The 21,346-nt window shown below is 49.6% G+C and overlaps 6 protein-coding genes across 6 annotated transcripts; 3 read left to right on the top strand and 3 right to left on the bottom strand.

Annotated features, from left to right (window-relative positions):
* Positions 1 to 169: 169 nt before the first annotated feature.
* Positions 170 to 1,567, bottom strand: BKA67DRAFT_665419 (uncharacterized protein; the record flags this gene model as incomplete). The annotated part of the gene is made up of 3 exons (XM_046108547.1): positions 170 to 1,315; positions 1,386 to 1,502; positions 1,559 to 1,567. 3 exons carry the CDS (start codon positions 1,565 to 1,567, stop codon positions 170 to 172), a joined length of 1,272 nt encoding a protein of 423 aa, XP_045951124.1.
* An 839-nt stretch (positions 1,568 to 2,406) lies between these two features.
* On the top strand, positions 2,407 to 3,665 carry BKA67DRAFT_665420 (zinc-binding dehydrogenase; the record flags this gene model as incomplete). Its single annotated transcript, XM_046108548.1, has 2 exons — positions 2,407 to 2,922; positions 3,144 to 3,665. 2 exons carry the CDS (start codon positions 2,407 to 2,409, stop codon positions 3,663 to 3,665), a joined length of 1,038 nt encoding a protein of 345 aa, XP_045951125.1.
* Positions 3,666 to 3,870: 205 nt separating this feature from the next.
* BKA67DRAFT_596302 (histidine acid phosphatase) lies at positions 3,871 to 5,387 on the bottom strand (the record flags this gene model as incomplete). The annotated part of the gene is made up of 2 exons (XM_046105282.1): positions 3,871 to 5,064; positions 5,118 to 5,387. The coding sequence occupies 2 exons, from the start codon at positions 5,385 to 5,387 to the stop codon at positions 3,871 to 3,873; spliced, it is 1,464 nt and encodes a 487-aa protein (XP_045951126.1).
* Positions 5,388 to 8,620: 3,233 nt separating this feature from the next.
* BKA67DRAFT_640093 (uracil phosphoribosyltransferase-domain-containing protein) lies at positions 8,621 to 10,690 on the bottom strand (the record flags this gene model as incomplete). The annotated part of the gene is made up of 2 exons (XM_046105753.1): positions 8,621 to 10,542; positions 10,582 to 10,690. 2 exons carry the CDS (start codon positions 10,688 to 10,690, stop codon positions 8,621 to 8,623), a joined length of 2,031 nt encoding a protein of 676 aa, XP_045951127.1.
* A 5,776-nt stretch (positions 10,691 to 16,466) lies between these two features.
* On the top strand, positions 16,467 to 16,968 carry BKA67DRAFT_665423 (uncharacterized protein; the record flags this gene model as incomplete). The annotated part of the gene is made up of 2 exons (XM_046108549.1): positions 16,467 to 16,591; positions 16,830 to 16,968. 2 exons carry the CDS (start codon positions 16,467 to 16,469, stop codon positions 16,966 to 16,968), a joined length of 264 nt encoding a protein of 87 aa, XP_045951128.1.
* A 2,782-nt stretch (positions 16,969 to 19,750) lies between these two features.
* BKA67DRAFT_596304 (fatty acid desaturase-domain-containing protein) lies at positions 19,751 to 20,859 on the top strand (the record flags this gene model as incomplete). Its single annotated transcript, XM_046105283.1, has 2 exons — positions 19,751 to 20,147; positions 20,216 to 20,859. The coding sequence occupies 2 exons, from the start codon at positions 19,751 to 19,753 to the stop codon at positions 20,857 to 20,859; spliced, it is 1,041 nt and encodes a 346-aa protein (XP_045951129.1).
* Between the last annotated feature and the right edge of the window lie 487 nt (positions 20,860 to 21,346).

The raw sequence follows: 21,346 nt of genomic DNA on the forward strand, positions 1-21,346 counted from the left end.
ATTACCGGCTACGTACCTGATTTATCTTATCATTAAAGTTGACCTCGGAAGGCACAAGGCACGGGGCACAAGGCACAGGGTACGAGAGCACAAGGGCAACTTCATTGTACGAGATACCTCGTCAGGTGATATCTTCCAGAGACTAGACATAGTGCCGTGTTGGATTATCCTATAAGGTATTCTCGACATCAGTCCATCTTCCATTGCGAAGCGGATCGAGTTGTTTCAGTTTCGCAAGCCAATCTCTGGTCTCGCCGGACGACTTTGAATCTCCCGCCGTTGTGCCTTGGCCGTGCTTCAAGGCCTCGAGCGCTACGCTGTACTCCAGCAGTGCCTGATAAATCCACTTCACATCTAGATAATCCGCCACAAGGTCTCTGATCTCCTCAATCTCCTTCTCCACGTATTCTACCCGTTCCTGCATGGTCAGATTAGGCGCTATTGTAGGCCTGTCGATGTGTTCTAGGATGTGGGACATGAGGAACTGATGATAATACCACAGACTCTGGTCTTCCGGGCCGAGGTTGAGCCCGTCTCTTGCGAGATCGAGCTCTTCCTCCAGGAGCCTTTTACGCGCCTCGTCATCGGCGCCTCTTTCGGCAAGTACCTTCAAAATCAGTTGGCTCCGGTTGTGCCAGGCTGAGAAATTACTCAAGTTTTCCCCAATCTTCTGTCTCGTGTATGCAAACTCGGCCTCCGCCATGCTCGTGCCCTGCAGCTCCTCGCTTTCAAGTTTGGCAACCACCTTCCGTCGGTAGCTCCAAGCATGAAAGTTGCGAGGATCCTTGGAAAGCATCTTGGAGACCAGTCCGAGTTCTGCAGTCCAAACCTGGCGAGCCTGCGCGACCGGAAGGTGTGATATGCACAGATGAAGTATGTATGAGCGATGGTTCCAGATCCAGTAGCATTTCGGGAATTCGAGTAGGAGCGGAATGGTAAACTGTAATTCGGACTGCAGTACATCAGCGTCGTTCTTGGTCTCTGGCCGTTGTTGCAGCGCGTCGTCGCCCGCTCCGTTTCCGTTAACTGTTGAGGAACTCTGCCCATCCCTCGTAGGTGTTTGGGACTTTGGGTCTCGCGGGATCGCATCCGAGGGCGATTGTGAGGATTCGGCGGAAGGCAGTTTCGTAGTGCCGCTCGCTAAAGTACTCGGCGACCCCTTCGAGAGCCATGACCCATCCGACGGTCTGGATAATGAGCCAGAGATTAGACAGCGTCGACGGACGTTCCATATTGTGTAGTATTCGGGGTTGAGACGGAGAAGCTTGGTGGTGAGGTGGAGGAGGGTAGAGTCGCTGTATTTTTGTTGGGCAACCTAGCGAGGAAGAAAGCGTGAGCCAGTCGCCACGAGCGATGGGGACATGTGTGATGCTCGGGATTCAAACCTGTTGGCGGATCTGATCCTCCAAGTCGCGATATTTGCTAATCTTGTTCAGATCCTGCTGGCGTTGCTCCTCGGTGCGTTTCCGGACGGTTCGGGCTATGCCATGCGAGCCTCCAGCCTGGCCTGTTAGATCAGTGGGAAGCGACAGAGATATTGAAGCGACACGAGGCTTACACCTGACATGTTGGACGTTGCAATATAAAACCCGGCCTCTGCACTGACCTGTCCTTCTTGTCCTGGCCCTGGTCGTGGATTGATTTACCCGCGTAGGTGTTTCGTGCCGTGTCGTCTCTGGGGGGCTGAAAGTCGCCGAGCTCCCTTAAGGAGGGGCACCTCCCTAAAGACCTAACTAACCTAGGTTAACCTTAAAGGCCAGGTTAATTCCAAGACCTACAGTACATAGTCTAGACTAACCTTAGAGAGCAGGATCGCTAATGAGATCGCTAAATGATAAAACGGCCGCCTACAGTACCGTCTTATCGATAAGAGCTCCAACCTAGTACTAGGCTGGCAGGCTGGGGGCCGGAAAACTGCTCAGGCGAAATCCAGTATAACTTAGTCTAAGGTTAGGTTAGTTAGTAAAACACAAGACCCAGCGGTTCATTATGAGGCCGGCCCATGTTCACCTGGGTTGGTTCAGTTGTAACTCTACCCAACAGCTTTGCCTGTCACGCATCGGGGAAACTATGATACTGTTTGTAAGCCCCCTGCGCTTGACTATCCAATCAGCACAATAACGTCATGCCACCTTCATCCAGAAGAAGAAGACATAATTCATATTACCAATCGTCATCGACTGAAATTCGTATGATCTGATTCCCCATGCTGCTTCTTGTGGTATAAACAACAGATCATTTCTCCGACTGCTCGTTTGTTTTTCTCCCCTCAAGATTAAAAACAAAAACAAAAAATACCATAACACGATCAAGCCTCGTCAATCTGCCACCCCCACTTACATCACTACTTTCACTCACACTTACATTGACCTCGGCATACAACCAAATAACAACCAACCATCCAAAATGACGACCATGAGAGCCCTGGTCACCGTCGAGGACCACAAGGCCGCCCTGAAGAACGACGTCCCCATCCCCAGCTTGTCTGAGGGCGAGATTCTCGTCAAGGTGCACTACGCGGCACAGAACCCCACAGACTGGAAAGCCGTATCGGCAGCGCCTGCTGGCCGGGTCGTAGGCTGCGACTTCGCGGGTACGGTGTCGGACGCCAACGGCTCGCACTGGCGGGAGGGCCAACGCGTAGCAGGCTTCGTGCAAGGCACGACGCAGCGCGGGGCCTTCGCCGAGTATGTCGCCATCGAGGCCTCGCTCGTCTACGAGATCCCCGGGCCGGTCAGCTACCAGGACGCCGCCGTTGTCCCGCTCGCGTTCGCCACGGCTTCGCAGGCCCTCTTCCAGAGGCTGGGGCTGCCCGAGCCGAGCAGGCCGGCAAAGTCGGCGTTCCCCATCCTGATCAACGGCGGTGCGTCCAGTGTCGGCAAGTATGCGGTGCAGCTTGCCAAGAATGCCGGACTCTACGTGGTAAGTGCTGAAGTCCGATTTCTATCTATATCTTGAATTTTCCCCATGGTCGGACAGTCAAGCGCTGGTGGGATGGTGGCAGATCAGGACCCAGATTGAACAATCTAGGGAAATGTTGCATTCATATGACGTCAATCGTATAGAAACGCTACTCACCAAGACTTTCACTACTTATTCGTGCATGCCTGCATATTCAAGATCCTGACTGACTTGTGAACTAGATCGCCACGGGATCACAGAAGAACCACGAGCTCCTGACATCCCTCGGTGCCGACGCAGTCGTGGATTACAGCGACGCTGATTGGGCCTCTCAGGTCCGCAAGTTGAGCCATGACAACCTGCAGCACGCATTCGACTGCATCTCAGAGAAGGAGACAGTCGGCGAGGTGATCAAGGCCCTCTCCCCGACCAAGGGCGGGCACGTGCTCACGATCCTGCCGCGCAAGAACTCAGAGTACCCCGACATCAGCAGTAAGGTCAAGATCGAGAGCACCATCGTCTACACCGTGTTCGAGCGTCCTCTCAGCTACGGCGCGTTCGACAACTGCGGGCACGGCCCCACGCCCGAGGATAAGGCGTTCTGGGAGAAGTACCTCAGCCAGCTGCCCGAGTGGCTGGAGAAGGGCGCTATCAAGCCGAACCGTGTCAAGGAACTCGGTGGGCTCGAGTCCATTCTTGATGGATTCAAGCTTCAGCAGGAGGGTAAGGTCAGTGCTGAGAAACTAGTATACAAGATCGTGTAGAATTCGTCAGGACGTAAGAGGAAACTTTGCGGTGTGTGGATTGAGGGGCCACAGGTCTGCAGCAGCAATTACTTACCCAGCAAAACAACATAACTTGTCTTGATGGCAATTTAAGTCCAAATGATTCTGTCGAGTTCCACTATCTCATGGTGCTGCTACAATGTGGATCTAGAGTTTAGAATCTAAAGAGCAATCGACTGTCCGTTCAAGCAGTACACTTCGCTTTGACTAAACTAGCATCCTGGCCCACTAGTCCATCAAAATACGCAAGCAGCGTCTCAACAGGGACCATATCCAACACGCCGAGACTGGGGTTACTCGATCTCAACGTCTGACCACTGAACAGCACTCTGGCATAAAACCCACTGCCACTCCCATCCCGCCTCGACGCGGCGGTCGCGCTCCCCCCGCTCTTCTGCCACAGCTCGAAGACGACCTCGCTGCCCATGCCGGGCCAGACCATCTGCTCGATCTGCAGGATACTCAGCAGGCGGCTCAGACTCCCGTCATGCGCGACGTTATGCCAGTACACGACCTCCGCCTGGCCCTCGACGACGGCGCGCAGGTGCGCTGCCAGCTCCGCGACCCAGACCCCGTACGTGGCGACGCTCGCCGCCAGCGAGTCCCCCGCGTCCCGGTAGATCTGGCTGTACTCCCACTGGCCGAGGCGGTAGACCTCGTCCGCCTGGGCCTGGGTGATGCAGTCCCCGCTCGTCGCATTGCACGGCAGGGGCTTGCCGTGGCACTGCCGCGCGGACAGGTTGTCGTAGTAGTGGTCGAACCAGCTGTGGAATCCGGCGTCATCGGCAGGCACGCCGGACACGGCGTCCAATGCCGCGTATAGGTCCGTGGCCCGGGTCAGGTGGTCGGCCCACGCCGCGTTGGAGGACGACTTGATGTTGCTGAAGAGCGCACTGCCTGCCGCGCAGCTGTATGCTGGCTCTAGCGAGTCGATAGTGCTCGCCTGCGCCAGCAATGGGATGTCTTGACCCGCGGCGCCCCACATGCCCGCGATCAGCATCCCGGCCACTTGCGAGGTGATCTGGTTCGTGGTGACGCGATACTTGACCTTGCTCTGCCAATCGCCAGATTCCTTATCAGGCAATAAGTCGAGCAGGTCGTGGTACACGCCGTACAGATCGGCACCGTGAGCCCAGGAGTCGTCGAGTCCACCCGAGGTAATCTGAGGGAATTGGCACGAGCCTATCCAGCCAGAGGGCACGAAGGGGTTGACGGATGAGTTGTAGCCATCCCAATACGTGTGCGCAGAGAGATTGCCGGACCCAGCTGGTAGGTGCTGACCGTAGTAATAGAGTCCCTGGTCGTCACAATCCCAGTGGTACGGCTCTACCGGGAAAGCGTTGCTGGCATAAGGTGTACGCTTGTGGTGTCTATGGATCTGGTTTCAGTCAACATTTGGGAGCGAGTTTCGGATGACAGGCGAGAACTCACTACTTCAACGTATTTCAGACTGTAATCAGCACTTGGTTTTATGTACTCAGTCTTGCGCACGTGCGGCATGTTGCACCAGTTGTAGGTTCCATATTTGTCAACCGGTGTATTTGACGAATTGAAGATGAAGCCATATACACCATTGCCGCCAAAAGCCGTGGTGATGTTGTTGACGTCGGTTTGCGTTGGAGCGTGCCAATCCAAATCTACGGCGGCGTGGGCGGTCGCGGAAAGCAATGTGGCCAGGAACGTTGATGGGTGCGAGAGCATGTTCAATCGCATAATGAATACGAGAGATGTGATGATGCACAGTAGAAGCACCAGCTCGAGAGACCGCCGAACAAGAGTCGCCATTGCATATTGATATAGAACGGGGAGGACGCTGTGCGGCTCCACGTAAGATTAGGAGCGCCGAGTGCGTGCCGGATATAATTGGTTTCCAGGAGAAACTGTTATTATGATGTTGCATTTGGCCCAGAAGTGCTCACGACGTTCGCTGATCTGGGATAAGAATATTCCGCCAAGTCTGTCAAAGTCACTGCAGGTTTACATAGTTAGAAGCAAAGCGCCGATCACGTTCCCTAAGGATCATCCTTCAGTGGCTGGGATTTTAGCGGCCGCCAGGTTACCGTTGGGTGCCAGGGTGCGTTGTGGGATCGATCGTCGGGCCCCGCACTTGGATATTGAAGACTTGCAAGGTTCACGTTGAGACTATACTGCAGACTGCAATCAGATTCACGGGTGGGCTGTCTCTCTGAGAGTCTTGCTAGTGAATTCGACGATGGCGACTCCTGTAGTTGACATATTTCCTCTCATGCGACTACCGCCTGAGCCGCGTCATGAGGTCTTTCGCGCGGCGGTTCCGTCTCCCGGTATCAACTTTTTTCAATATACACAGCTGGCCCATAATCGCGAGGAGTGCGATTCATAACACCGTGGGAGAAAGCCCGAAGCTTAATCTTGACCTCCGTCGTCTATCTATTGAACATGACGATGAAGCAGTCTTCGGGTATAATTCTTCCGTTGGCAAACCCGCCACGCGCTTCGACAAACTTGTCGAGAGTCACGAGAAACTTGCGCAATTCCACCGGAGGAGCTGGGGCTATTGGTACTCACTGTACCGAATAATGGGTTGTTCGTACGCGGGGGATGAGCAGCTGATCTATGCTAGTGGACTTAACTCTGTATAATATGGTATTGCGAGGTATGAACGTTCGGTGCGACACCATGTCCAGGTACACAAAGAAGAGATGTGGTGTTTCTCTATCCAGAATTACAGCTCCGATATTACACATCAGCTCTTGGCATCGTGGAATGAGACTTCTCGACGTTATGATGGACCAAGAGGTTCGTATTCCGACCGATACGAAGCTTATCAAGGTGGTCGTTCAGGACACGAGATGGGACTGCCTCAGTTCAGATTATGTGGACTCGGCAAAGGTGGACAAGTAGGAGAAGCAACGTTTCGAACTCGCTCTTCGATGCCCCAGCGTCTACAGATGTAGACTACAAGGGAGGAGACGAGGAAGGAGAGTATTGAAACCACAGTGGTAACGAGGACTAGTACCATATCAGTATTCCATCAGTCGGATTGGATTAATTACCTGTTGAATGATAGTTCATGGTGGGAACACCCATCGTTTCTTGCCGAGATGCCCCAACACTTCTTCAATGTCTGATAGTCACAAAACGATGAGCTCGCACGGCTCCTGGGGAAACCTAATATAAACTTTAAGGGGTGGGTGATGCCGCCTTGGTAATGCCGCCTTTGTAGTATAAAAGTTTACACTGTTCGTCGGCCTACTCAAACCCACTATATATTACAGTTGACATCCAGGTCTTTTGGGGGATCAGTTAGACTATCTCAACAAAGCTCCATGTTGTCAGTACAAAACAATGATAGAAAATAAAATAATTCACGCTAGGTACTTTGAAGTTAGTCTTAAACTGAAAGCTCTCAGACGCTCTGTCAAAAAGTGGAGTTCTATAGCCGAAAACAACTGCCTTGATCGATACAGCATCTACCTCGAAGGAGTTTGACGCCGTAGCGAAGAGATTTGAAAATATCATCAGGAATACTTCCACTGCGGGCGCGATGCTGGAAACACTTCCACGGCTTGATGGCTTTGATCATTCAAGTCTAGTCGAGGCTCTGTCTGTCTTCCTGTATGAAGAGAAAAGCATTCGATACTTCAGTTTCGAGTCTCCATTAGCTGTTTGGAATACGGAAGTGAAGTCGCTAGGTCTGTTTAGTCCTATGATTCCCCAGAACTCAAGAAATCATACCCGCTAGGTGACGGTTTGGCCATTGAGGAGCAAAGAGTGGTACCATTTACCACGGAAATACTATCAAACTATGTCGGGAAACTGGGGTGTGATTTCATTAAACTCCTTGGTCGAGGAAGCCCCTGTAGAATTACTACCTTCCTGGGATAGATGACGCCCACGCTGGAGAGCACGCCCACCTAACTCCTCAACGATGCAGGGTTCGAGATTAGAGAAAATATCGAATAATAGGTTCTAGATTGGCTCCATAAACTGTGTCTGGAAGCTAGAAAAGCTGGACAGCTGAATAGTCTTCTTCGAAAAATGGTAGCGCTCTCGGCGGATAGAGCAAAGGCGCGTGACATCTATTGTCAACTTGGAAAGGTATGTAAATAGTCCAACTGGCTGAAATTACGTCAGGAGGTTCCATTCAAATGCACGTTGATCTGCGGGTTTACAATTTTACTCTTTCACTCGTTTCGCCTATAACGATGGAGTGAGGCTTGTCTGCTTCACCTCTGGTGAAGAATTAAACCATTGGGCGCGGTCGATACACTCAGGGTCTTGCTAGAGAAGAGAATTGGACATCATATTGATGGAGTCCACTGCCAGGCATCTCGCCATTATGCCACTCGAGCGAAATTTTGATCAACTGGAAGGCGAGCACAATTGTTTATGCACAGTGATAGTAAATATTTCGTTCCAGGGACTGGTCAAGGTCTTTCTGTAGCACTCTCTAAATCAGAAGCTACTCGTTACCGCTCAACATGCTTCCCAATTCTCGAAAATAGGACACCCTTGCTACCAATAGCCCAGACCACCACCGATAATCAGAATTGCTCGATCAGAAATTTCCACGACCAGTACGACACCATCAAGTAGCACTGCCCCGACGAGCATGAACACAACCACTGGCGCAATGTTGCGATGCAATATAGCAATTACAGTTCTTGTCACAACAAGTGATGTTACAATGGGGCTCTCTGTCGTTAAATCAATCTAGTGGATTTTCGGGTGTGGCCTTTTCCCGATGGTCTTTCCTACAAGGTAGCATGTTTACAATCAGCCTAACATAGTTACAGAACACATCCATGCCCGCCACGGTAGTGCTGATAGCAGTCATAATTGTTTTATCACGATACAGGTAACAGGGAGTTTGACAGCCTAATGTGGTTTCAACAAAAGAGAATGCAGCTTTTTCTTCCAAAATCACATTCCGAAGTTTGCTTAAAATACACTCACTCCAGCTGTGTCGTGTTGAAGAGGCGGTTGCCCGTGTCAGTTGTGCCTCTCCCCGTGAACTTGTTCTCGGACACTCTCAGAGCAACAAGACTAACATCTCCTTCCCGTACAAGTGCATCACGAACCGGATTTCCTATCGCAATTGCCCCAGCTTGGACAACTCCCGAAACAATGACAATGCAGGTATTGACCGCCAGCGACCGCACGTGTTGGACAAAATCAACCAGCGTTTTACCACTATTCACTACAGAATCAACGAGTATCACATTGTCATGTCCGACGAGATGCTGCAACTTCAGATCACCCGGTCTATGGGCATGGAGAAACGAAGCCAACGGGAAAGCATCATTCACCCCTAGCGCCATAGGTTCTCCGCCGCGCATCAGCGCCACGATGATGGTGCGCGACTCGGCACAGAGACGGAAGCCATTTGTCTGATGACCTTGCACATGCGGGACTAGGTAATCTTCGAGCCCAATCACACTTGTCAGGAGGTCAACTGCGAGATACCATCCCACACGGCGATGGGCTTCTCTCAAAAGCGGACCAGCAAGCTGGGCGTCACGTGTCGGAGTCATGAGCAGTTTGGCTGCATCCTTTTCGGTTGCCTCAAATACATGAAGCTTGCCGGGCATAGCGCCTAATCGATCTGAGAAACGTCGACCAACGATGTTGTCTAGTAGGTCTTGGTCTGAAAGCTGAACAACAGGTAACTTTACCTGGTCCAGGCGTGGCTCTCCAGTATGAGGCAGTAGAGTTTGTCGTGCCTTAAATCCGTTGACCCCTATGGCGTTTGCCAGGGCTGTCTCCATGGATTTGCTTCGGCTGTACTCATCACCGACAACGACAATAGCCTGATCAGCTTCCTTCAGCATTGGCAGGTCTAGAGGGCTGTCCCCGAATGCCCAGACACTTATATGGTGATGATTTCTTAGGCGTCGCACAGCGGTGGCTTTCAGGTCGGGGGTGACGAGGCAATCATGATCGATGCGTCCATTGCCGATGACTTTGACGCGGCCAAGCAGACCTGCCTTCCGCAAGATCTTTTCCCATACTAGTTGCAATCCGCACGTAAGAACAATGATCCCAACGTGCTTATGTGCCACCACGGCTTCAAGCATCGAAACGAATTCGCGATACATGGTAACCCCAGAAGCAACATCCTCGCATAATGTCTCAAATTTCCTTTCGCTATCGATCTCTTCGTGCAAAAGCGCTGTCTGTAGGAAAGCATTGAGCGAGTACCCGAGTGGGCCCCCAAAAAGTCTTTGCAAAGTATAAAGCTTGCCATTCGCCTGTGGCAACATGTTCTTCTGAACCCTTTGCCAAAACAAGACACCGGTATCCACTTCGGCCAGTGTTTTGTCGGCGTCTAGGACTAGCATGGTCTCTAAATCGTCATGCTCGAATACCATTTCATCAATCCCGTCGTTGATCTTCGTGCGGTAGTCCACTTCAGTCAGCTGAAAGATCTTGCAAAGTTGCAATACCTTTGGGCCGAGCGCGGATTCATCAACGTGCAGGACGTGGAACAATATACCTCTATTGTGACATACATATCGCAAGCCATCAATCTCCGCATCCTGCCATCTCTGAAGATTTTCGGGCGATATTTCGGGGCGGCAACGATGCTCATCGGCTCGACGTCGTTTAGCAACAACATCGGCAGGGACCTCCAAGTACAAAATATGTGTGTAGGTATTCAGATCCGCTTCGGTACAGACATGTTCCGGGGCCATAGTCTCGTCCCCGGACCAAAACATGAAGTGGCCTGCGACAATCCCGACACTGCCACTTGTGGAACATTTGTCGCTGATGGTTCTTATGGCCAACTCACGCCAGTAGAGCTGCTCTTGTACGTCCGCTTTCTTGAACGAGTCAAGGCCGCCGGGTACCAGTTCTCCGATGATTGCAGAGCCTTCGAAAATCCCGCAAGACTCATTTTGCAGCTCAATACTAAGCTGGTTGAGCAGATGAGTCTTCCCAGATCCAGAGACGCCATAAAGGCCGATGATTGTAGGTTTATCTTTGACGTCGACGGCAGCCGCTTCAATCTCAGGCCCCATCTTTGCTGACTCAGTTCGCCTCAGGTGTTGTGACATTTTGATAGGAGTCCCATGAATCTGCTGTAGTACTGACATTTTGACGGTTTTATGCTAGATAATTGTAGTTTAACAAGAACAAGGCTGTGAATCAGGGTCGACTGTTTTGAGAGGTGCTTGTTTTAATGGGTGGACTAAGGGTCTGAGGATAGGCTCCTTATGTACAGCTAGGGGCGGTGGCTAAAGTTACAAACACCCATCACATTCAAACTTTGGAAGGGCGCAACTTAGAGGAGGTCTCAGGAAAAGAAAACTCCAGTTACTGCTGTCTGCCGGTTGTGGTGCTGTGATGTTTCCTGTGGGAGGCCTACCAACTTTCTGACCGGTCAACTATCAGTCGTCGCCGAGAGTGGCGTGACCTCTCGGTTTCTCACACGACAAACAAATAGACATGCAGGAGATTCCCTGACTTTTTTGGACGGGGAGAATCTGACTGGTCCAGGGCTATGCGCCTACGCAATCTTATGCAACCTCTGGCCGTCTTGTTGATCACCCACTTCGCATACAACCAACAGGAGAGGACCACACGCCCGACGCAAGAATGAGGTTTCGAAATTATGTCGGTAATCTTTGAGTAAGTTGCTTATTGTGCCTTCAACGGTACATGGTGATTCTAAGCGGCTCCGGCATCGACGAGCTGTAAGTTTGCTGCAGTGCCTATCACCTAAAGTCTAGAACATGCAATCGCCTAGCTCTGCGAACCATATTCTCTAGAGAGGTAGCTACACAGGGAATTTGGAGGTTAGATCATTCTTGTCCATGTCCATAGTTCTTGATAAATAACTGAGAGTGGATCCTAATTCCAAGAGAGGCCGTAAATGGCTTGGTACAGCGGTCACTCGCAGTATCAGGTCAAATACATGCTTCGAGGCCATAGGGATTGTCGGATATGGAGACACTAGACCATCATGATATTTTACCTTGTATTTTTGTTCTCTCAATTCATAGCGTGTGACTTCCTTGGTCTTGCCAAAAGTCAATTGATAGAAACCGTGTTTCTTCGAGGCTATTTGTCACCCAAGAATGCAAAATAGTGAATTAATTACGGCGTCCGAAAGATGCGAGAAATATACATAGAGATTCCCTTGAAAATATTAGATTTGATGTCAGCCTTTAGAGGATTATGCCACCGCTTAATGGCACAAATAAAAGGTTATGCTAGCTTATGCCCTTCAATTGCGCTAATAGTACCGCCCTTCATTTTGCTGGTGTGATAGTAAGAAAAAGAAAAAAAGGCCTCAAAGAAGTTTTAAGACTACCTGGGCGGAATGGTTTCCTTGCCGGGCTAAGCTTTCTGTGAATCTGTCTTGGGAGGTTGGCATTCTTCATACTTCTGTTCGCTTTGTCCTTCCCACTCAAATGGTGATCTTTGCCCAGCGAACGCAGTACCTGTGTTTCTTTTTTGCAGCGTGGTAACATGGCATTCATCATATTCTGGACCTCTCATATATCCACCCCACGCCTCTCTCTTTGTGGAGTCACGAAGAGCATTTTAGCCTACAGGTGCTATCGTGTTAATAGAACAGATTTACAGACAAGTTCGATCGAGTAAGCTTCTAGTATTATGCACTGCAGTTTCGATGAAATGCTTTTACTTGCCATCATAGTTTAGCGTGATTGTTAAATTGGGATCTTATACTTGATAGCCACCCATAATACATTAGATGGCGCTGCGCACATGAAACTTCTGTTGCTAACTATACGACATACAAGGCTCGGCCTGTTCGCTCATGAACAATTTCCATTACAACCGAGAATTGTGCGCGAGACGGTCGCGGGCCTCGATTAGTCCGTGCGATGCGGTTGATATTGTATAACCACAGAGTCTTCATCACAGGACCGGATATCTTCTTCCGGGACCAACGTCTATGTCTGAATAGCAAATTGAAAGTGGGCCGGTGTCATGCACCCAGCCAGAAAACATCAGGACACGCTAAAATTTGTCCGGAATCCGAGCCACACCAACATTCGGAATTACGTGACCAGATATGAAGCACAACGTTTTGTTGATTGTAACTGTAGTGATTAGACAAAAAAGAACGTGCCCTTCAAGCATTTCCACAGGAAATCTCGCTATCAGAGCGCTTATTGGGAGGCAAAAAGAAGACAAGGTTGTTTCATATTCTTGCTAAGCAATCTGTCGAAGAGGGCGCTGTAAATTGTGCATATTGATCAACTGGATTCCCATCACAACCCATAGACGTCGACCGAACGGACAATGTCGGTCACTCTTTCGTCCCTGATCCTTGCCGAACTTGTGGCGACGATCTTCCATTTGCGGGGCGAAAGGCACAATATCCCTTTACACAGATTTGAGATGCAGAATGCGGCAAAGCGAAAAGAACAGTATACGTATGGGTTTAAGTTCTACTGCTTCTTGTGTTTGCCTAACTCGAGGCGGGAAGCATCTGGGCGATCTTGCTTCTAGCAGCGACTGAGACGAAGCACACGAGGCCCATAACTACATGTCAGGGTGATTCGCGATTTCCTCGATAAATGTCGGTGGCAGGACTAGCTTAATGCCTGTGTGTCAGCCATGTCAGAATAGCTTTGTTTTTCGTTACAAATCGTGCTTGATATCAACACCAAAAGCTTGGTCTTTGAACTATGACCATGTTTAGATTGAATGGCGCCAGAAAGATACTCATGGTGAAACATACTTTTGGGTAACCTGAATTGAGCAGGTTTCGAGTTCCCAGCACTTCTATGTGCGTCCAGTCAACAACATGAACATCGCCTGACCGCACTCCGTTACTCTTCCGTTGAGACAAGTTGAAAGGTCAGTACTAGGGGCCCCACACCTGTGAGCAGTGCTTGCAATAACGCGAGGCTCGGAGGATTGAGTACAGCATTCTATGAAGGGTAGTGCTGATATTTCGTTCATACAGCTTCTACTGGCTGATGAGCCGCTTGTTCATAAAGAACTCATCCGTATAGAATTTGTTGCCTGTAGATGCGCCTAAGCTACGAAATTGACGTTGACAAGGAAAGCCGATTTGGCAGCACCATGTACCTGATCCCTAAGGAGAAGAAGTCCTTGTTTTTCAAGACATGCTCTTGACAGTAGAGAACCCATTTGAATGAAGAATGACGAACCTAAACTTTTGGCCGGCCTTGTTAAGATTTTAGATAATTTCTATTATTATTATTATTAAATACGCCGTAGGACTCTAAGTCCCTCGGTACCTCTCCGAATTATATCGTACGGTAAACCTTGCCTTAAGGGCTGGAGAAAACCCGTACGCTTCGTGTGCTCTACGCCCTAGTGGCGTCTACGTTATAGTGTCTATAATGCGACGTTAGTTCTCACCTAACCAACGTAATTACCCCTGAAAAGACTGGCTATCCCCTATATAGGATAGTCTCCCCGTTTGTAATAGCCACCGAACTAAAACCTTCGACACTTCCGGGATTAACGTAGCCGCGGCGAGGTCGCGGCGTGTATTTAGCTTTACTGGAGCTATAAAGCTCCTTAGGCGTGCTTGTGCCTCTTCTAATAGCCCGCAAATGGAGGAATACGTGTCCGACTGTTTCGGGGGCTTCGCCACAGCGGCAGAGGGGTGTATACGCTCCGAACGCGTCTATTCTAAATAAGAAGGCTGCGAGTCCAATCCGTTCAGACCGGATTTGGAAGATTATCGTGGCTTCTCTCCTCTTGAACTTCTCATACTGCTTTAGGCCAGTTCCGGGGGCTTCATCGGCTAGTGCTCTGCGCTGGCGATCGTCTTGAGATAATTTCTAAAACACTGAATCCAATACTTGCCATTGACTATTTAATGTAGCGTATCCCACGAAGGGAACAATTCCTTGTCAGGAGCCAGTATGTTGAAGGTGTCTGGTTCGGGAAGCAACGGCTGGATAGATAGTCCATTGGTCAAGTACAAATCGGTCCCGTGTTACACTACTGGACAAAGCGACGCTGCTTATTGCTTGAGATTCGTTCGTAGCGAAAGATTGACTCTTGTCACAGCCTGCTGGCTTGAACGCCCTGCACTGTAGATTTAGTGTGAGTCGCTTGGATCGACATATATACCTGGCGTTGTTGGGCTTGACTCTTTTGCGAGGGCGTGATCGCAAGCAGTCATTTCCGGCAATTTTGCAGTTTTTGCGAGGCGTTTCTCGGTCACACTTGATCTAATCTCTTAATAAGCCACAAAGTTAGCATATGGTCGTTAAATATTCGAGATTTACCCTTTTGAGAAACCAAGGGTCGCACTGAGGGTTTTGTCAGCACTAATCAAGGGTACGAAAACAGGCAGTAACCACTATGCAATCTCCAGGATTAACCTTCTAAGGGTAGCAAGAAGGATCAGTCGCCATTAGGTCTACAGCCGATGTCTTGCTGGCGTCTGCGACCCCCATTAAGCATTCTAGGTCGTAGGCGGAAGTAACAGCAATGGATTAAGCTAAACCTGAACTCAAGCACAAATCAGCCTAGACGCCAACTTGTAGATCATTTCGAAGTAGCAAACCGATCGAGGACAGACGTTATGGTACGGTTCGGCACTTAGCCGCTACATCAGGGTCCGCAAGAGCTTGATGGCCAGCATTTGACGAAAGCCTGAATGATACAGCCTTGCTTGGCCGTATCAGAGCTTCTCTGGTTTCGGACTGTAACTAGGTATATAAGGGCTGTAATTCCCCACGTGTGATAGGGAGTAGGTACCTTGTCGGCCTTTTAGGCAGTAAGGGAAAAAGGGGGGGGGGGGGGGGGGGGGGGGGGTTAGATATGGAGACTCCAGTGTTAGAAAACGTTCCCTAACGCACATATTAGAGTTTAAGTATACCTGTTCAATGCATGGATTACTGTGAAATATCGGAATGCACTTCGTTAAAAATCGTAATACACGTTACAATAGGTCATAATCGAATTGTTTGACTACTCAGAAATTTGCTTGTTCAGTGTACAACGTGGTCCTAATGACACCGTCTGTAATGTGAAAGCGGTAATGCATGTTCCACTTCGGAAAAGATTGATAACCCTGGTAATTCGAAACATGCGAAAATCATGAGATTTTCGTATCGAACTTGTGTGGAGAGCCACCCAGCCACCACGGCGCTAGCATGGAAGTTCAAGGGTGACCAAGTGGGCCTGCACTCCAGGGTAGAAAATGGTGATATTCTCACAACGATTCTTCGGTCGTCGGGTTTTTGTCACTAATCAATGCTGAAGTGAAAAGCATTGCCGAAATACCGGTAAGCCTATTTCTCGATCACTGGCTAGGTAAGCTACTGCGCAGATCTATAAAGTAGATACGAGAATCTACCGAAGTCACTTTGATTAAATCCACGTTACCAATGACGCTGTCAAGGCCGTTGGATAATTCAAATTACTACAAGAGCTAAGTCATTTGACAAGGGCCCGGGATTTAATGTATCCTATTGGTAGCACTGTAGTTCCAGTGCTATCGTGAGGCATGTAACGAAGGGGTCTTTATCGATTATGCCGCTCCTAAACGTCAATCCAAATATATTGACTTGCAGCATCGCGAAGCCAGCTGAACTACACAGTTTGATAGGCGGAAACCATCTATGCCGCTCGATTTCACAACTTGGGTACTCCATGACGATGTACTCATACAGATATGAGGCTGGAGGAAACAACGGGATAGTCATCTCGCATGTCAGTTGTCTACAGCGCTTTCCAGAGCGAACCAAATAAGCTTCACTCGATTCGCTCAAGTTAGCGCCGACCAACATAGTTACAATTAATACATAATCAGAGGATACAATCTTCAATATGAAGTCTGTCCTCGCCACCATTTTCACAGCTACCTTCTCGCTAGCCTATTCCAAGCGAGACGCGACATGCCATGCCGTCACGGCCTTCTACGCCAGCTGCAGTCTGCATTCGCTACACTGCAAGTTTGTGATATTCGTACTGTCCCTCTCCCTCTCCTCCGCCTCTACTCCTCACGCAAACCAAGCCAACATAACACGCTCCCTAGGTACGAATTCAGAATTGACGCGGCCACGAGCTGCACCCGCATGCTTCTAGGGCCAGGATACCTCCTGAGGTGATACTCACCGGCTGCGCGGACCGGAGCTACTCCTGGGCTGTAACGATCACGGCCGATTCTGGGCTAGAGCTAACCATCACTAGGGTCTCTGACGCTGATGCTACCAAGAATCTCACCAGCACGCACCACATCGCGAGCAAGGAGCTAGTCGTCAGAGACTACGGCAGTGTTCAATATCAAAGCTATACTGGCCCGCCGGATTTCGGGGTCCAGGTTGCTTGAGTACCGTACGGGTTACAAAGCTTCCGAGTAGGTCAAAGGCGAATAGTCGGTAAAAGCGAAAACTGGTTCTAGTCTTGCGTTGATATTTGGATGCTATGCTCCGTAGCGATGTGGTACTCAAGACGTATGTGTAGCGTGCGTGTGCAAGATATCATTCCCGAATTCGAAATGAAGACACCGGTAGATAGATGCAATCCAGGTGGATTCTGATGAGGCAGGACAAATGCAGCAGCATATGACAAGTCTAGCGAACTCAAGTTGTGATAATCTCTCGAGAAAGGAAGGACTCGGTACCTCATGTCGCCGGGTGCGAGTTGTGATAAGAAACAAAACAAACAAATTTTGGAATTTTGGCGATTCGAAAGCGACTGTAGATAGTTTTTACCAAATACTTTTGTTGCTTGACCTTTCATGCTTATAGTTATTCAAATGGTGCTTAAGATGTGGGTTACAATCGAGACAAGTTTGAAGTGATGCGCATATTTCCCGGTTTTTGTACGCCACTCTAAGTTGTTCGGAATCATTGCTACTCCCGAAAAATTATAAACTTGATGAGAGCTTTGTTTATCGTTACGAACCATGTCAGCCATGTCGGCCCCTAAAGCGAGACCGCATCATGATGCGAGCCCCATAAAGATCAAACGAGGGTTGGTCATCTGATCTAACCTAATCAAGATTAGCTCAGCTCTGACCAGCTCATATGTAGCTAAAACGCTATAGTAGCGGTTACGCGCTAGCGCAGTTGAACGCGTCGGCGCGCTATTGTCAGTGTCTACGTAGTATAAAGTGTTGACATCGAAGTTCTTGGTGTTATGTTTGAGTCGGCCGAACCCTCTGACATAGATATATGGAGTCATCCTATCCAATTCGAGACGTCTTGGAGAGCCGGTCCTTATCTTTCTGGAATAACGACGGTAGTCTGTATGTTAGTAGCAGTGACATGCTTCTTCGAACGCGTGGCTTCAGACCACCATAGTTAGCAGGTCAATCCAGTATCTAGAATAGTACCGGCCGCGAGTCACCCGGGGGTCTGCATACTTACGAGAAGGACTCATGGCGTTGCTTGATAGTCGCTGATAGTGGTACAGGTCCAATGAATTCAGATCCAGATTTTTACGATCTTCACTGCTGAGAATGAAACTTCTCTTAACTTCGCCTATCCGAGAGTTCCGCCGAGCGCCGGAGTTGTTGGAATTTGACTATTGACCGCTATCAAATGGCTTCTATTACAAACCCATCTACCCGTCTTAATCAGGCCAAAGTAACAGCCATCAACGCTAAACACGGAGGACCTTGGCAGGCCTTGTTGACAGGCTTCTCCAATACATTCCGTTAGTATCTCGAAAGCACGGCGCTGAGGTATGGAGAATAACCAACCCCTAGGACGCCCGCACGGGAAATGCAACAACTCTCACGCGGACTCAGCCTTTTAATAAGACCGCAATCTGGATTTGGAAGTGGAGATTTATTAAGATATACATAATGTTTTTAAACGATGATCATTTATTTATTTATTAGAAATTAAAATCCTAAAGGCTTCTCAACATATGAGTGAAGTTCTATGTTCTGGTCGTATCTGGCGGGGACTTGTTGCATTTTCCGTGCGGGCGTCCTGCCCCCTATTCTAATCTGATAAGATCACGCATGGAGAAAAGTGGTACAATCTGGTTTGCAGTTGCCCATCCCCGCCCGTTTGGAATGAATTATACCTGATAAGGCTAGATGGAGCTACTAGTTCAGCTAACCCGAATACGGTTCGGGTTTAAAAACGTTTGAAATTCGTACCTGCTGGCTGCTGCACGCGTCAGGTACGAACGCACTAGCTTCCGAATTGCTAATCCGTTGAAGGCTAGGCCGTATCCACTTTCATGTGCAACGAAACCTCAATATCCGTACCGTCGGGTGCTTCACGATTGACCCGAATGGACCTCCTATGCAGTCTTACGTTAACAATCATAGAGTATGTATGTGTAGTTTGATGGGCGGTCATACATCGAAGACCATGTGTATGCTGTTCCTCAATTTGCTGTGGGCGATTCCTGGCGGACCCTGAACGGTGGATCTCAATAGAGTAGCTGTCAGCTCTTTTAGGGGTCCTGGGGTCCAAATTGAATCACTCTCTGTCACTCCGTAAATCCTCTCCTTTGTTGCTTTGGCCGGTCAATCAGTCTGATCCACGTTGCGTTTTCACTTCAAAAGCAACGCATGACTACGAGTATGGCTCGATGATTCACCACAAACGGCAAAGACTGTATGTACGGTAAGGCATCTGCTGTTATTTAGCTTACATGGGAGGTTGCCTGCATGAAGCCGTCGGCCGATCCTCACTACCCTTATGTACGTCCCCTGACCAACGTGAGATATGTGCATCCTATGTACGCATCCGGAGGCACTACGTAGTGGCGCATGATCTGCTGCGCCGATTTGGTTGGAGTTGGTTCGAGGCAGAACCCTTTCACCCCCCTGTAGAATGCTGACTAACAGAGCCCGTCTGGGGACTGAGTGATGCTGACGCCAAGTGGGAGCGTGCTAGAGCCTGCTAGAGGCTGTTGCCAGCCCCCAGGAGGCTGCGGATCCGTACTTGCGGAATGCCCCCACTAAAACTGCAAGAATCGTTACAGGCGCTAGCTACAGGGGCTAGCTGATCGGTGAGAGAGAACTTTCTTAAAACCTTTCCCTTTCCGTATACGAGTACAAACTCCCTTCCCTCCTCTGGCTCGCAACGATTTCGTTCCCTTCACTATCGATCGTCCTTCCTATCACCCGTTGACGAGCTTGCGCCATGGCTTCGGAGTCATTAAGCTCGAAGAGTGACCCGAAACCCCCACAGGCATTTAAGCAGAAAGCCGATAGGCCTCTGCTCAAACATGCCGAGGACACGCGGTCACTCGGATCCACCGCTCTATTCTTTGCTGTCTTTGTCTTTACTTGGCTCAACTTCAGCTCGCCTATCTCCGGCGGCCTAGTCTCGTTTATAGCCTGGTTGTCTCTGTTTCAGCTCTCCTTCATGGGTGCAGTCTCGACGCACAATGCCATCCACGCACCTTTATTTTGGAGTTCGCAGTGGAACAGCCTCTATCAACTCTGCTTGTCGCTGCAGTATGGCTTTCCCGTCACCGTCTTCATTCCTGGCCATAACCTGTCCCATCACAAGCATCCCCAGCAAGCCAGAGATTTCAGTGAGTTCATCGCACACCTCCATTTTGCACCATGCCATGTCTCCTAAAGTGCTAATATGGTGGATTAGTGCGTACCACCAAGGTTCACTACCGCTGGAATCTCCTGAATGGGCTTCTCTTTTTCTGGCACGTTGTGTTGACGGGAGGCGATGACGAAAAGATGTACTTCGCTGCTCAGGCTCGTCACAATCGACCCATTGTACGGCAACGACGGCTGGAGCAGGTGGCGGTCTTCGGTACCACAGCGGTGCTGCTTCTTCTTGACTGGCGTCGTTGGATCTGGTTCGCCCTAATTCCGCAGTTCTACGCAAAGTACTGCATCTTGTCATTGAATTTGCTGCAGCACGATGGGTGCGATGTTACTTCCAAGTACAACTTTGCACGTAATTTTACCGATCCGCTACTCAACTACCTTTGTTTCAACAACGGTTTTCATACCATTCACCATCTCTATCCTGGCCTGCATTGGTCAGTCCTGCCGCGGAAACACGAGGAGCTTATTGCCCCCCACATCGCCCCCAGCTTGGAGGACCCCAGCATCCTAGCTTATATGTGGCGCACGTTTGTTTGGCCAGGCCTCCGGCTGGACTATCGCGGAAACCCAGTCGTCTTCACCAAGGAGGAGATGGAGATGCAAGACGAGCCGTGGCACTATGACGTGGCGGAGACCTTTTCTGAAAACAAAGAGTACCTCCCTGCGGGCATGAAATGAGGACATACCCACACATAGCCCAAATTCGCAGCAACCGGATCAGCTTGGACTTAGATGATGGCGTCCTTGGGGTTAGGAGGGTATATGACCGTCTTCTGGCTTATATGGCAGGACGCTGTGGACTCGGGACTTAGAGCAACAGTCAACCACGCTTACAGTCTTCTTGAAATGAACGTCCACCTGTCTCGGCCCAGACATGACATACACCTCCGGTCATGCCGCTACATAGATTCACATGAGCTATGCATTAATGAGAACTTATCATTGCCTAGACTTGTGTTTCGGATGCTAAAGCACAACCAGTAGCAATTTTGTGCAAACGAAGCTTGAGCCTGCATCATCTCTGATCCGTTGAACATCGCTTTGATCTGCAAACAAACTAGGCAAGGTATGATGATCTGGAGCTGTTGTCAGACGAAATGGAACCAAAACTACCATTAAAGGCTGTATATAGTACGGATAGGCGGATCTTTCGCGGCATGGACGC

The sequence above is a fragment of the Truncatella angustata genome (assembly GCF_020726525.1).
Source record: "Truncatella angustata strain MPI-SDFR-AT-0073 chromosome Unknown BKA67scaffold_14, whole genome shotgun sequence".
Lineage (NCBI taxonomy): Eukaryota > Fungi > Ascomycota > Sordariomycetes > Amphisphaeriales > Sporocadaceae > Truncatella > Truncatella angustata.